This window comes from Phalacrocorax carbo, chromosome 7, assembly GCF_963921805.1.
Source record: "Phalacrocorax carbo chromosome 7, bPhaCar2.1, whole genome shotgun sequence".
In the NCBI taxonomy this organism is placed as follows: Eukaryota; Metazoa; Chordata; class Aves; order Suliformes; family Phalacrocoracidae; genus Phalacrocorax; species Phalacrocorax carbo.
The window spans coordinates 431,646-447,302 of NC_087519.1; the positions used below are offsets into that span (position 1 = coordinate 431,646).

The following is a 15,657-nucleotide window of genomic DNA, read 5'->3' on the forward strand; positions in this document are numbered from 1 at the left end:
CAGCACTCTGTGATCTCATACCCCACCAGGGCTTTAAACAACCTTAGCTAATTTCTGCCTACATCTTTAACAAGTGAATTAATGAGATCACAGGGAAAAAACCAATCTGCCAGCTGCTCTGAGGATAACCACATCTGTAATGAGCAGAAAGAGCAGGGGAAGGAATCATAGCAAAAATTCATCATCTGTGCTCCACAGACATGGCTTGAACACAAACACTGCCTGTGTATGCCATAGTGAGCTATAGTTCTGAGAGAAACCCTTCTTTTGTTTCAAAGATGCCAACACCACCATATTCACAGAATCCCAGACTGGTGGGGGCTGGAAGGGACCTCTGGAGCTCATCCCGTCCCACCCCCTGCGTGAGCAGGCACCCCCAGAGCAGGGGCACAGGGCCGCGGCCAGGCGGGGGGTGAATGTCTCCAGGGAAGGGACCCCACAGCCTCTCTGGGCAGCCTGTGCCCCTGCTCTGGCACCCGCACAGGGAAGGGGTTTGTCCTCATGTTCAGGGGGAGCTTCCCGTGTTCCAGCTTGTGCCCGTGGCCCTTTGGCCTGGCGTTGGGCACCGCTGGAAAGAGTCCGGCCCATCCCCCTGACACCTGCCCTTTAGATATTTATAGGCATTCATGAGATCCCCCCCTCAGCCTTCTCTTCTCCAGGCTGAACCAACCCAGGTCTCTCAGCCTTTCCCTGTAAGAGAGATGCTCCAGTCCCTTGATCATCTTTGCAGCTCACATTGTCTTTTATTTTGGCTGTATGAAACCTAAGAGGACACAAACATCTTTTCTCGTTTTCCAAGCGCCTTTTGTTAAACTTCTGGCACCAGAACAACCTTATTTAAAACATGATTTGTTCCAAATTCATCAAAATGCTTCATATCAATGGGGTCCCTGCAGGACTCTTGTTCCTCTCCTGCAGCAAAGGAAGCTCAGTTTTGTCTCAAGTTGTTTAGCCAAAAACCAGGCACACTTGGAACAAGCATCGTTGGTGGCTTTGACGCAAGGGCAAAAACGTTAAGAGATGGCACCTTTCATGTACAGCTGCTAACAGGGGATGGAGGAAACTCGGACCTCTGGGGAGCCAGCCAGCCAGGACATCAGCAGCACAGTGTGTTTCCACATCACATGCTGACCCGCAGCTCTGAGACAAACTCACAGTGCCCCGAGATATGAACCCTTACATCTCCAAGACGCTCTTCAGCTGTTCCAGTTTGGATTTCCTCTCCTCAATCTCGCAGTCGCTGTGGGTTCCCAGCTCCACCACAAGTTGCCGTGCAATGTCCAGCACTTCCTGTTGGAGAGCACTCAGTCTCAAGCATCCAGCAATTCTGCCTTAGACTCACCACTGTACTCTTGCAAGGCCTACAGATGGTTTCACCCAGCATCACGTTCACATAGACGCTCATCAGAGACATGTCATTTCATAAGACACAGCTCAGGCAGGACAAACTTTCACACTGCAGTTTGCTTCATGCCCACCCTGTGCTCCAGCCCCACGCAGAACCAAGCAGGTGCATCCAACTGCCCCACTCCCTAGCCCAGACCCATCTTTCACTAGAGGCAACCACAACAAATGGTCAAGCTGCATCAGGTCATCCCCACCCTACAGTCTTCACATTAGCCAGGAACAGTTTCTATTCCATTCTCCTACTATCACCCAGCTGAGTGTGTGCAGGGTGGGAAATGAGAAAGGGAGTGTTTGTGCGACAGACTGTTGCCCTTTTGAGGACTTCCACCCTCCCAAAGAATTGCCTCATGCTGGGATCTATATTATCTGCATGTCCCACACAACCCCAGAGAGGACTCCCCTCACCTGTAGCTGCTCTGGTTTCTTCAGCTTCAACTTCCCTGTCTTGTAGCCATCATATTTCTCAAATAATTCAAAGAACCTGAACAGACAACAAAGAACCTTGATCCATTTTCTGCTGTTTCAGTGCTTTAAGGACTGTCATCCCTACATATGTATTCACAATCTCTTCTTCAGGGAGAACCAGCAGACCCACTGGCTCTTTCCTGTGGTTCAGAAATTCTGAAAAAACCTGTTTCCAGCCACAGGTATGAAAAGGAAAAGCAACTAGCTTCCCATCTAGTGGGGCACTTCCCTTTGCAGCACCTAGCAGACCTTCGCTCTTTCTTCCAGTGTTCACAGAGAGGGTGCCAGGATCCTTATGGGGAAAGGGGCCTCCCTCAACTGAGCAGAAAGCATTTTCTTAAATGGAGCCAGGAAAAAGCACTGCCTCCCATGCGCTCAGCCCTTCTGCTCTTCCCCTTGATTCAAAACACTGGCCTTCCTCACTTCCCGGCAGCATAGCATCCTCTTGCCTTGACTCTTACCGGGGATGCTTAACTTCCATCTTCATCTTCTGCTTTGGGGTGCGATCTCCATGCCGGATGACTGCAATAACACAACGAAGCTCCATCCTGGGGAAATACAAGATACACCTGACAAAAATGTCCCCACGCTCCAGAATTGCCACCAGAAAGTAGCTTCCCATTGTTCTTTCAGTTCCATTCTTTTGACAGCTGCTTTCCTCATCAGTGGCAGAACATCTCCCAGACTAAACCAGGCACAAGTGCCAAGGCTGTAAAAGCAGTCAAAGTACTGCAGATACTACCAGGTCATTTGGTTTCCTATGGGAGAAAAGCACCACGGTACCAAAATACAACAGGCAGAACCGCATCTGCAGAAAGGACCAGGCTGGATGTTACAGAATCTACAGAAACAGTGTTTTGAATTGTGCCAAGCTCGTTTCATGCCCAACTTGTGTAATGCTCATAGGCCCACTTAGAAAGACCCAGGAGAAAACAGCTTGGTTCAGAAGAATGGTCCTACAGCTTGGGTCCTGTCTTCGAGCAACCAGTAAGAGCTGTACGTGGAAAGATCCCATAGCAATCAGCCACCTGCAGGAACCAGTAGTTAGGGTGGCTAATTTCAGAAGGGCTACATGAGTTTGCTTTTTCAGATACTACAATATCCAACTATTTCTTAAAGGATCTCAGAGTAATGGGGATCAATTCTAGCAGTCTCATTGTCACAAGGTGTTGCTGAAGCCAGCAGTCCTGTGAGCTGTGCAGTGTTTGTGGTTTTGCCACAGATGATCACACAGTAAAGGAAGGATGACTACTCTCAATCTACCTTTTCTGTAGCACCTACTTTGTTCACTTCATACAAGTGTGCTAAGGATCACAAAGAAACTTTTGCCTTTGGTCTTTTAGCCTTATGTGGTGGAAAACTAGTAAGGCTAACAGTATCAACTGAGGGTCTGCCAAGTGTACAGGTAATGTGAGTACTTCAGCTAATTGTTTTCTACCCATTTCACTGGCAGCTCAACGCACATTTTCTCTGAGTAGCACCCCACTGAACAGTGAGCCAGCTACAGCGATGCCCTAATCCATTTCCTGTGCTGATCAAGAATTTGGGCCTTCTGAAAGCCATGTGAGCAGTTTCTATAACTCCTTCAATGACTGCTTGTCTGCATGCATCAAACCTACAACTAATTTACCACCTACCACCCCTTTCTTGTGCATGGTTAAGCCTTTCCACAGGCATTTCAGGGTTGCAACCAACACAGCAGCTGAAGAACACCATCCCTTGGACAGGGTTTTTCACTTTGTCCCTCATGTAGCCATCACCAGCACGCTTTTGAGAGGATGGCAGGTACTCACATGGTGCCTGAAGTTGTGGGGACAATGGGAATGTCTTCTGCCTCTGTTGGGATGGACCAGGGAATATGAAACTGGGGAGCCAATTCACGCATGATTATATTTCTGGAAGAAATTAGAATACAAAACTCACGAGAAATTCCATTCCCTTGGTTCTCCACCTCCTCCTTAGTGGTCTAGCTGAAAGATTTGAAGAGAGCCACAGAATTTCTCCTCACCTTCCTCGCAGAGACATCTATCACACCCTGGGCTAGTTAGGGCACCCCAAAGGGACACCGATTTCCCTTGCATTACCAATACTGCAGCTGGGCTTAGCATCCAATGAAAAGTCCTGTAGATACATCTAGCTGTAGACAAAGACAGCTAATGCCAATGCAGGCAGGAGCTCCAGGGGCTAAAAATAATTAACCCATTCCTCCCAGAGCCGAGCTTTCACCTGCTGAACAAATGTTCCCCTATGAACCACCTGCAGACTTCTCCAACATACTGATCAGGACCCTGCCTTCATTTTACCTTGCTATGAGTTACCTTACCCCGCTATCAAAACTTGAATTTTACATACCCTAGGATTTTGGCACAGTCATCATAATACTTCATAGAGTTCTTCACGAAACTGAAGCCGTTCACGTCGCAAACAAAAGAGTGGCCATTTGCCCGCAGGAGGTCGAACCCACACACTGTTTGCTGCATGAGGAAGCAGAGGACACAGGACTCAGGCACACTACGAGGGAGTGCAGCAAGGGAACAGCAGCTGCCCAGCCAAGTGGGGCGCACACACACAGACCCAGCTAGCACACGTGGCCCAGTTCAGCTCCACTGGTGCTGCAGCCACCCTCCGCTCTATGCTACCTACGAGCCTTGAAGAAGTATAAACACACAGCCACCAGCCAGCAGCAACAGGCCCTTTAGAGAAACCTTTACACCCTCACAGCTGTATCAAAGGCTCAACCTGTGAGCCCCAGATTAAGCCATCAGGGCTGCCCCCCACCCCCACCCCCAAAGCTCTAAAGGCTTAAGACAGAGCAGCTTCTGGCTTTTCTGCTCTTGCCTCTAAATCCAACCGTTTAGAACCAGACTGACAAGTACAGACAATAAGTGGTGCAGGCAAAGACACCCATCACTGTGTGGAAAAGGCTACAAGAGAGGACAAGCCCACAGCTGTATTAGCACAACTGCATGGGTTGCAGATTGCAGTGCGGGCAGGACAAGTAGCCAAGTGCTTCTTCTGCTGGCATTGCTGAGCATGTCATTGAACCACACCTAGACTCACACACTCACCCTTCTGACCTGTAAAACAGAACACAAATGTACACCAAAGCCAGATCAAAAATAGGGGGGAAAAAAACCAAAACACCACCACACCCAGAAGAAAAGACCACCAAGCTTTCTATACAAACAAAACTAGGAAACAGTAAAGGCGGGATGAGTGTAGGTCAGATGGACAGCAGTATCCTCAGAATCCAATATTAAATGTTCAGATATATGCTGGACACCAGCCACCTGCCAGCACAGAGGGCGTCTGCTGCAGGCTCTCCTGCCTTCCCAGTCACCTCTAACCAGAAAACTGCCACGGCCAGCAGGACCAGCTGCACCCAGCCAGCAGAGACACAACTGGCATCAGGCGTGGAAGATTGCCACACCAGAGACACACTGGGGTAACAAAGCTCAAGCTTTAACGCAGACCAACATTCCAGTCATACATTCGTGGAGTATCCTGCTTGTGTAGGAGCGAAAACACAGACCTTAAAGGCTACACAGACTTTCCGGGCAACTAGTTTCTCCATGGCAGTCAGCATGACTGGGTAACGAATTTCTTTCCCTTCACTGTCCCGTTCAACCTTCCCATCCAAAGCAGGGGATTTGCGAGCCTCCGCGTGGGCATAGTCCGGCCCAACAGTGTACACCTGGGAAGAGAAATAGTTACACCTGACATAACCACCTAGACTAACTGCAGCTTCCAGGTGATGTTTCTACTGCAGACACAGAGAGAAGATCAGATGGTCTCACACAGACCTCCTGTATAGAGCACCTGCTCCCCACTTTGGGATGCAAGCTGTACAATCAGCACCTCACAGCTTGAACAAACACTCCGGAACCTAACTAGGACTGCCCAACCTTCAGCCATCCCAGGCCTGGAGAAGGAAGGAGCTATTCCAGGGTTTTCCTTACCTTTACATCAGTGCCATCTGTAGGCATGAACTCCTCATAAATGTACGAGCCTGTCTTCCTTACACTGCTCTCTGGGGAGTACACGCTACTCCGGCTGCCAATCTGAAAGCACAGAATAAACACCTCAGGGAAGAGCATGGGGCTCCTTTTCTTAAATGGAAGAACAAAAAACCTAAGTTTCATCCCATATGTAGAGAATTAGCAGAACGCCTCTCAGAACCCCCAGCTATTCCACCACACTTATTTATGGAGGACAAAAGAGACTCCAAAACGCAGACAGTAGGTATGTCCTTTTCCAGCTTTACAGAGGAGAAAAGTTATTATAGACCATTAGGTTAACTCCAATCACTGCAAGGATATGGAACAAAAAACAGTGGACAAAGACCTAGAAAGTACGGAGCCTAGCTAATAAGCAAATGAAAACAAATGATGACAGGTGGTAATCAGACCAATTTAACTTCCTTCTAGGACAGCTGACTGATCGTATGGACAGAGGATGATGTGGTTCTGATTTTTAGTAAGGCTTTGGATACACCCTCACGTGGCATGCCTGTATATTAGCTAAGGAAACAACCATTTTAAGATTATTAATGGCAGATGCATAACTGACTGGAAAAAAAGATATATCACAGCTATTAACGGGTTGTTGGCAAAGTGGAGGAAGTGAGTGAGGGCAGATTCCCTGTGGAATCTAGGAATAAATATTGCATTTGTCACATTTCCAAGCTGCACTAAGCTGAGAAAAGCAACCACGATGTTAGAAGACAGTACCATAAGTTTAAAAATAACAAATCTTGATAAACTGAGGAAGTGATCTGGAAAAAACAGCATGCAATTCAACAAGGAACACAGTTCTCCATGTCAGTCTCCTGACTGCTAGAGAGGACACAGCTCAAACAGAGGACGGGGAAGGTGAAGTCAGCACTACCACTACATGTCCTTCTGCAGTCCCCAGGTAGATTGGGTTGAACTAGAAGTTCTAAGGTGGTCTCGATTTCCCCAACACAAGACCTTCCTTTCCCCTTCACCTGTCCCAGCACTCCCACCTGAAGCCACATGGGCCTCAGAGCCACAGATCTGTTGCTTCCAACACTAAAACTGGAGTCCTGCTCCTCACCTTCCGAAAGAGTCGCTGGCTGCCCCCACCTGCTGACGTCGGGTAGTAAATATACACATTATGGTCTTCAGCACTGACTGGTTTCTCTACAAATGGCTTTGGGAAAACAGCTCCATTCACCTCCACGTGGTCCTCTCCTTCCACCAAGTTGCACTCTGAAGACAAAGCACAGCAGCAGCATGTTAGGAAAGGGTGAGACAGCCCTAGCGCAGAGCCGAAGCCCTTCGGTCCTGGCCAGTCAGCCAGTTCTGCTGTTGTGACCTTTGTCCACTTGTGAATCAGGCCTCTTCAAACTGATTATCCGTACCTGTTCTCTGCAGAATATCTTAAATAGTACAGTATGTGAAAATGGCTTTCGGTAGGGCCTGGACACTGACCTTCTGGTCTATCAGGGTCCCGATTGAGCACAGCATAGCGGGGCAAGTCTATTCCCTCTTCCTGAAGGATCCGATACACTTCACGCCTGTAGAGGACAGAAACAGTGTCAGAATAGTCTAGAAGGTCCTCAGTACAAGCCAAGGGAAAGGCTTCATTCCCACTGATGAAGAACAAAGTCAAGCGAACACAAAAAAGCCTCAAGAGAGTGCAAATACTTCTAAGCACATGCTCTCTACATACGACCTACAGGTATGGGGCATGCCTCAGTCCTACTCCGGACAGAGATGTCCCAGAGTAGATCTCCACCTGGTCTAAACATGGACGGTCATTTCGTAGCACATGCCCAATCCACAGCAACACACCCAGCACACACCACCTACCCAGAGCTGCCCTCTGGAAGGGTGCCCTGTCACGCTAAGCTGCCTAACACCCAGGCCAGGCAGATGCAGCAGAGCCTCTTCTCATCCTGTGTCAGTGGGGAAACCACAATTCTTTCACTAGTTATACCTTGGGGTGCCTGTCAGCACCCACAGGAACACCGCTCACAACCCAAAGACATGGCAGGAGGTTTGAGGTCTGGTATGAGCCCTACCCATACACAGCCAAAGCAGTCTGGCTGTATGAACCGAAGTACGTGACTGCTGGCGGCCTCTACCAAGAGCTGACTGGCAGGCCTTTTGACGTGTCTGACCAACATACTCTCCTCAGAGAAACTGCTCCCGGTTTCTGTCCCAGAACCCCATCCCACTACTTGGCTCTCTTACTCAGAGACTAGCCTTTTTGTCTTAGTTGTGGCAGTCTCGTTCTGTGAGACCTCTTCCACTTCCTACTTCGTCTAGCCGTTCCTTACAAGACATTTGCACCAGAAAACAAAACAAGTCAAGCCTCAATGGTTCTACCCCCAGATCTATTCCCCTCCATGTTTTGGAGAAATAACCCCTAAAAGCCACTGCCAATGCCCCCTTCCTGCCCATCACACTCATTTGCTTGTGGCCAGGAAGACGAAGTTTGCACAGCATGCTGAGGAGAGAAACCAGACAAAGGGAGAGGGAAGGGGCTTTAGTGGATCACAGACACCTACCTGTCCTGGATATAATACTGCATATCAAGGTCATTAATCAGAAATGGCTTGCACAGCTTGGCATAAGCAACTGCTTTATCCAGAGGGAATCCTGAAATACAGGGGGGAGTGGAGCAGATGATGAGTGGAAGCTCCCTTGCCCAGATCTCAAGTAGGCTAAGGCCTGACACAGACATTTTACCTTTGGAGTGGAACGATATTAGGCAGTCACAAGAGGGCCAGTTCTCCACTGGTTCATTCAGAATAACGTCTTCCCCCATAATCACCACTGTGATATACTCAAACTTGCACAGACGCTCCAGAATCTGTGTCATGGGCTTTGACTTGGACTTTTTTGTCATGGCACAGATTCCAACCACAATCTGCCGTTCAGGTGGCTGAGGGAAGACAAAGATCAGTTTAGTACAGGGTCGACTATTTTACTGAATTTAAACTATAACAGTGTAGAAATACAGCAATGCAGAACAAAAAAGGGATTTTCTTCCAACCTTATGCGCTCACAGCTCTTGCTAGACTTGAACCCATACACACTTCTAGCTCCCACTAGATTCCACTGGGGAACACCATTAAGGAGCAGCCCAAAATAACCACTTCTTTGCCAGGTAGTATGTACCACCTCCTTTTACTGGGCACTAATGCTAAAGCCAGAAATAAATATCTGGCACTTGAACAAGCAGCAGGGACTGGAATCCCACGTTATGTTCTCTGGCCCATAACTCAACAAGACAGTTGGTGGACTTAGGCAGGCTCAGAGAAGAGCTGCAAATGTTTTATAGAAAAAAAGTCCAGGAGCTCAGTCTGTTTGTCTTATCTGAGAGAAAATGAAGGGGAGATTACAATGGTAAGTAGCTATGAGTAAAAGAGAAACAGTAGCAAGTGCTCTTCCATATAACTGACAAAGGTACAAGATCCAGTGGGACGAAGTTAAGTTGAGAGAGAAGATGTGTATTCAAAAACTTTGGTAACCATAACAGAGTAACAGGCTAAGGTCTGTGGTGGACTTTCCATCACCATCTAGAAATCCCAGACTTGATGTTTTCCTGAGAGATTAATTCTGGCCCAAGCAAGATTAAACACAGTGAGATCATCTGAAGTGATACGCACAGGACTGCAGGTTACCCAGCACAAACAATTGTGGCTTCAAACTGTAAGCTGAGACTTTAGAAGTTACTGCACTGACTTGCAAAGCCAAGGTTCCACAGCAAAAACATCATCTGGGAAGTGAAAGGGTTTCCAAATCCTTCACCACACCTGATAAATAGCTCCTCACTGATCATCAAGGCACACAACACTGTGTGGGTTTGAAGGAAGCCTGTGTGGGCTGCTAGGTCAACAACCCGCTTGCAACAGAGGCTCAGAGTACAGAGGCAATGGAAACAACCACTGCACTGCTGGATGGTCCCAGCAATTCGCACAGCCAGCAGGCAGCAATGTCCCTGCAGCATCCAACTCCCGTGTGCAGAACAGCAAATATAACATTTCATATAACACTGAATAGGTGCCAAAAGCAGTCAGGACCTGGAGCTCATTCTCCTATCTGCATCCTCTTCTTGGAGGTTACAGAAAAGAATAAATGCTTCTTTTCTGCAGACACACCTTTGCCCTTTTCACAGTTCCCAGTTTTCCTCAAAAATTTCCCTGGTGAAAAATAAAGGTTTGCAGGAGTGTCAGGGTTAAGATGCTAGGACAAAGAAATGTGCTGTTGTACCTGAAAAAGACCTGCAAGCAAAAAGGCTAGGATTTACCGGAGCGTGAGGCAGCGAGTACGGCAGCATGACAATGCAGTACGTCCTATCAGAAATGGCATGGCCATTCCCCGTGGCTGTGCCACACAGCCTGGTGCCATGTCCCCTGAAGTCCCGACTGCCTGCGGCCTCGGCAGCAACCATGCAAACCCCGGCTGAGACCCAGGAATTCTGCACAGATGCTCCAACCCAGAACACCAGGACCTCCTTACCGACTCCTCCTCTTCATCATCTTCAAAGAAATCAGTTTCGTCTGTCTTCATGTTTGATCCCAGAAAGTCTGTCTCATCATCCCTGGAACCAACAACAAACCTGGGAGTGGAGTTCTCTCCCTCACTGGAGGTCGTCAGGGACGACATTGCAGCTTTGGTGGCCGACCATCCCGCTCTGGAATCACAGCGAGCAAAAAGGGTTAGAGAAGGCCAGGTGCACAGCGAGCCAGGGGCCGGCTGCGCTGCTGGAAGCGGGTGATGGTGGGGGGAGCACAGGGACTGATCTGGCAGGAGGGAGCCCAGGGACATGCTGCCCAGCACAAAAGGAGGGAGTAGGAAGAGACCCTCGGGGGTGGGAGGGGACCAGGATTCCGGATCGTTTTACATAGGCAGCTCCGTTGTGCAATTAACCCCTTTGCACCAACTGGGAAAGGGACAGTGTCACCACTAGCGCTGAAATCACGTAAACCTTACAATGATGCATGCTCCAAGCTGCTGTCTAAATCATGGAAGGGGACGGCGGACACTCTCGCAGGCTCGTACACCCAAAGACATCAACTGGGACTTCAGAAGTTAGGATGAAGCTTAGGACAGTGGCAGTGACTTTCCAATCACCAATTTTCATCCTTTCAGCTCAAGAAGACCTATAGTAACAACGAGACCAGTCTGAGAGGCACATGAGTTTGTGGGGAGGAGGGATAAGGAAGAATTGACAACTCTTTGGCAGGGAAAGAAGAGACAGAGGCATCAGCAACAGTTTGGGTTGCAGGTCAGGGCTTCTGGTTTTGCAAGCTCCCTCTGATTTACTCTGTGACCGTGGAAGCTGATCATCGGCATACAAGATTTGCTTTATGAACACCAGGAAAGGAGTGTGTCTCGCACTGTCACCTACAACAGCAGCATTGTCTGCCACAGTGTGACAGAGTTTGAACACACAGTACGCATGACCCGTACACACCAAGGACACAGCTGTTCACCTCTGACCATAGCTGCACATACATAAATGCCAAGCAGTTGCCCTTCACCATGTTTTCCCCAACTATGCAGTGGTGAAAAGCATTCCTCCCGCCTAAGTGCAGCCTTGAGAAGAGGACGTTGTGAACACCTCATGTTATTAAGTACTTCCTAAAAATGGACACAAGACACTCTCTACCACAGCTTCTCATGCTCTCGTGATTTTCAGCATTCCCTGGACTAAGAGTTGCTGTATTTCCTCCTCTTTTGTTTCCCCTACAGCCAGCCAGTATGCTGTAGGAGACTATACTGCCATGTACAGCTGTCAGTTCCCAGTCCTCTGGCAGCTCCCCTTCACAGAGCAGAGGAGGCACACCAAATGCCATCAGCCCGCTGCCAGCAGAGTTACAGGGGAGGTGAGAATCCCCTCACCAGGAACAATGGAGAGCGATTGCCTTAATCCATTCAAGCAGGGTGGGAATGGGCAAAAGAAACAAACACACAGAGCAATCCAGGGTTTGCTCGTGAAATCCCCTTGGAAAAAAGGGTCAATATAAAGCGTGCCTCCACGCAGAAAGGCTGTGCACACTCCCAGAAGGGACAGGTGATGGAACAGGTAAGCACTCAGAGAAAGTGCTGGAGCAGAAGTGCACGGGACAAGTCCCAAATCCATGCTACCAGGCACTCATTCGACAGCAAGCCCGTCGGTATTCACGCCGGATCTACCAGGGGAGCCAACACCAACCCAACAGAAGCCAGAGAGGTGACACAGCAAGGCCAGACTTTGCACCTACCGCAAAAAGGACAGTCTCCTCTGCCTGACTCCCAGCTCACGCCGGTCATCCGCACGTGCACCAAGCCCTGCTCCCACACCAGCCTGGAGGCACAGTGCACACCCAGCACAGGAAAGTGTCCCAATCAGCGAGAGCTGAAGTTGTAATTCACCATCAGTGCTCTCTGCTGGTCGGAGCAACAGAGCTGGCACACCAGGCTATACAGGCATTTTACTCCGTGCTCCATATAGCCCTACTATTTCTACACAAGGACAAGAGGAGGATTCCCGACATGCTCAGGAACCATTTTCGTTCCTGTGCCCTGCTGCCTCAGCACACCAGCGCAGAACGAGACCTTAGCAAGTACACTATCAACTTGATGGCTGATTATTTAATGAAGTAAACCATGCAAGAAGAGGAGGAGTTGTTTTCTCCAATCCCTTACTCTCCCCTCCCTCCTGGAAAAAACAGGTCAAGCAGCAGGAAAACCTTTGCCCTAAGAACTAAGAACGCAATGAGATCTCTACATTTCTGTTCCTATTCCAGAAAAAAAAGCCTCTGCCTTGCTCTGTAGCCATTTATGGAGGCCATGACACACTGTGCTTGAACCAGGTAGAAACCTAGAGCCTCACTGAAGCCAACAGCCACTGATATATCAGGCATCCCCTTGTGTTAACCTCATGATCTCGGGTTGTTTCTGGTGTGGGGAAAGGGAGAGGGTATAACCAAAACCTTTTTCAAGTTTCTCTTTAAAGTAGACCCCTTATCTGATAATAAAGATGGTTCTGGCTTTGAATATGGAATATTCAGGCTTGCTAGCCCCATCACAGACACACAAGGAAGTACACACCAGCCACTACAGCTAAAGACGTTCTTGCACCCTCTTCCAAGAAGGGCAGCTATTATCTGCTACACAATCATACCAAAGGTTACCGTAATCACCTAACGGCAGTCAGAAGCTGCTGACACACAACCTGAAACCGAGACATAGACCTTGCCTGTAAGTGCCCCGGGACTAATTCAGCCCCCAAAATTACCCTGTATTAGTGATAAGAAATGAGATCGTAAGCTGCTTCCCGGTTCCCCAGCAGATCATTCTGTCGCTGCTCAGATAAAGATGTTCACAGAGTAAATAGACTTATTCTTTGTGCCCCACTCCTGAGCTACCAGAAATTTGAGAGAAGGTGTGATCAGGTCTTGCATTAACTTTGTACTCAGCACGGCATTAACCACTGAAAGAGTGGTTTTGGGTGTTGGTTTTCTTAGTCCATTTTGTTTTTTAAACAAAGCCTGTCATAGGTACAGATGCAGAATTTGAAAGCGTAGTCCCTATGGTGGAGGGCTGAAGGGCAAGGCCTGCAGCAACCAAACAAGGCTAATCACATCACTGGAGGCAGCAGCCACAGGCAGTAGAGGAGGCAGCTCTTGGAGCAGACACCAGGCCTGCACACGGCAGGGAGCCTGGGGAAAGCATTAGGCGGGAGGTCCAAGGAGTACAAGGCACCAGCACATGCAGACAGGCTGCAAGGATGATTTAGCTTATAGACCTGCAGCCTGATTTAAACCAGGTCAAGAATCTGCAGGATTGTAACCTTTAAGAACACGCACAGCTGCATTTTTAAAATACTAAAGCTGGTAATGTCTTGTTGAACTACCTGAAACAGCTGCGGGCATTAAAAACAATCAACCAACCCAAACAAACAAGAAAAACCCAACCCTGAAAGTCTAGGCCTTGACCAGTGAAGTACCTTTGCCCAAATTGCTACTCCCATTGTCACAAGGGCTATTTGTATTAAGGTTAATTATATGCTTTCATACAAAAGGTGAAAGCTGTACTCTTATCATAGCCACTTAATTGCTTCAGGAAAAAAAAGAACACTTATACCAGAGTTAATAATTAAAAGTTATTGGACTTGGTGTATCAAAGAAGGCTCTCCATGTGCTATTAACATGCAAGGTGAGTGCATTCACAACCAGGAAGCTGGAGTCAGGCTTCTAAACATACCGTTCTGCCTCTTTGAGCAGCACTTTTGTTTAACTCCAAACCTATCTTCAAACCCGGACAGAGCACAGCAACATTTCACTTTTCCTGACCAGGAGCTCCTTCTGCTAGACGACGCTGTTTGCAAATTTAGTAAAAACCTCTTGGCTTATCACTTCTACATCTCAGCAAATGTTATATTGCTCACACGGCAACTGTGGCAGCAACACCAATTCTTGTCTTGTTTTTAATGAGGCTTTTTAATGCGATTTATGAGATTGTTAAGTGTGAAACTTCACAGCATCAGAGTTTCTCTGAGTCTGCAACCGTTAATACAGCATTATTATCGAAAAAACCGCTGCCGCTGTACCCTTCCCTCACAGCCCGGGGGCATTGCAGGCACAAACCCCAACCGCGCGGCTCGTGCGCCTTCCCGAGGGCTTCCAGGCGGGAGGCGGGAGGCCGGGGCGGCGGCTCCTCCTCCGGGGGCCGCTCCCGGGACCCGGCCCGGCAGCAAGCAGCCGAGCACCCGGCGAGCCGCAGCAGCGCCGAGGGCACGCACCGGCGCCGCTAGGCCGGGCGGCACCGGCACGGACAGGCCGGCCCGCGGCTGCCGGGAGGGGCTGCTGGGCCTGCTTGGCCGTGGCAGAGCCGAGCCACCGCCCCCCCCCCGCCCCTCGCCGCCCCGCCGGCCCTTCCGGGCAGAGCCCGCCACAGCGCCGGGCCCGGCCCGCTGCGCGCTCGGTGCCGGCGGACAGGCCGCGCCGGGGACAGGCCGGGCCCGAGAGACCCGGGCGGACAGCGGGCGCCTGGGACAGTCCCGCGAGGGCCGGCAAGGCGGCAGACCCGCGCCGGGGATCCGGGCCGCGCCTCGCTAGGGGGCCGCCGCCGCCCAACCGGCGCTCCCCGACAGTCGCCGACGAGGCGGGCCCAGCAGCGGCGCGGCCGCCCGCCCGCCTGCCTGCCCTCCCCGCCCCCGCCCCCGCCCTCGCCCTCGCCCTCGCCCTCCCTTCGCTTCCCTTCCCTGGCCCGGAGCCGCCTGGCCCTCGGGCTCGGGCTCGGGCCCGGGTCCGGGTCCGGGCCCGGACCCGGGCCGCCCCAGCGCCCCGCTGGCGGCAGCAGGGGGCGCCACGCCGGGCGCCGCCATTTCCCTCCGCTCACCTGCGGCCTCCGATCGCACCCTGCGCTGCCGGCGCCGCCACGGGCCAATCACGGCCTGCTGACGACCGCAGCCAACCAATCGACGGGGAGGGGCGTGGCGGCCGGGCCCCAGGCGGGCGCGGCGTGGCGGCCCCTAGCGGCGGCGGCTGGGACCCGCCGCGCGGTCGGGCGTGTCGCGCGCACGTGGGGCGCGGGCCCAGCGCCGGGCACCGGCAGCGCTGCCGGATCCCGCGTTACCACGGCAACCGCTGCGCGCGGGCCGCCGCCGCCGCCCCGAGGGACCCCGAACAGGAGGCGCGGCTGTGCCGGGCGGCCGCTCCCGCTGCGCCGCAGGCGCCGGGCAGCACTCGTCCCGGGCAGCGCCCGCCGCCTGCTGCCGCCCCGCGGAGTCGGCGGCGGCGGAACGTGGCGCGCTCCCTGCCGC

At 50.9% G+C, this 15,657-nt stretch overlaps 1 protein-coding gene across 7 annotated transcripts in view; it reads right to left on the reverse strand.

Annotated features, from left to right (window-relative positions):
- PPIP5K1 (diphosphoinositol pentakisphosphate kinase 1) overlaps positions 1-15,287 on the reverse strand; it is a 50,999-nt gene extending 35,712 nt beyond the window's left edge. For 5 of the 7 annotated variants that reach the window (XM_064455904.1, XM_064455907.1, XM_064455906.1 and 2 more), the window contains exons 1-14: positions 15,234-15,287; positions 10,839-11,008; positions 10,365-10,539; positions 8,589-8,784; positions 8,408-8,498; positions 7,326-7,411; positions 6,949-7,103; positions 5,832-5,933; positions 5,405-5,566; positions 4,225-4,346; positions 3,666-3,767; positions 2,334-2,420; positions 1,813-1,888; positions 1,181-1,290 (exon numbers count right to left, since the gene is read on the reverse strand). In XM_064455904.1, the coding sequence (XP_064311974.1) occupies positions 1,181-1,290; positions 1,813-1,888; positions 2,334-2,420; positions 3,666-3,767; positions 4,225-4,346; positions 5,405-5,566; positions 5,832-5,933; positions 6,949-7,103; positions 7,326-7,411; positions 8,408-8,498; positions 8,589-8,784; positions 10,365-10,511 (1,436 nt within the window). In that variant the 5' untranslated portion in view covers positions 10,512-10,539; positions 10,839-11,008; positions 15,234-15,287. Of the gene's footprint in view, positions 1-1,180; positions 1,291-1,812; positions 1,889-2,333; positions 2,421-3,665; positions 3,768-4,224; positions 4,347-5,404; positions 5,567-5,831; positions 5,934-6,948; positions 7,104-7,325; positions 7,412-8,407; positions 8,499-8,588; positions 8,785-10,364; positions 10,540-10,838; positions 11,009-12,112; positions 13,900-15,233 lie in introns of those variants that run through there. The other 2 variants (XM_064455908.1, XM_064455903.1) reach the window with 2 other exon arrangements.
- Between the last annotated feature and the right edge of the window lie 370 nt (positions 15,288-15,657).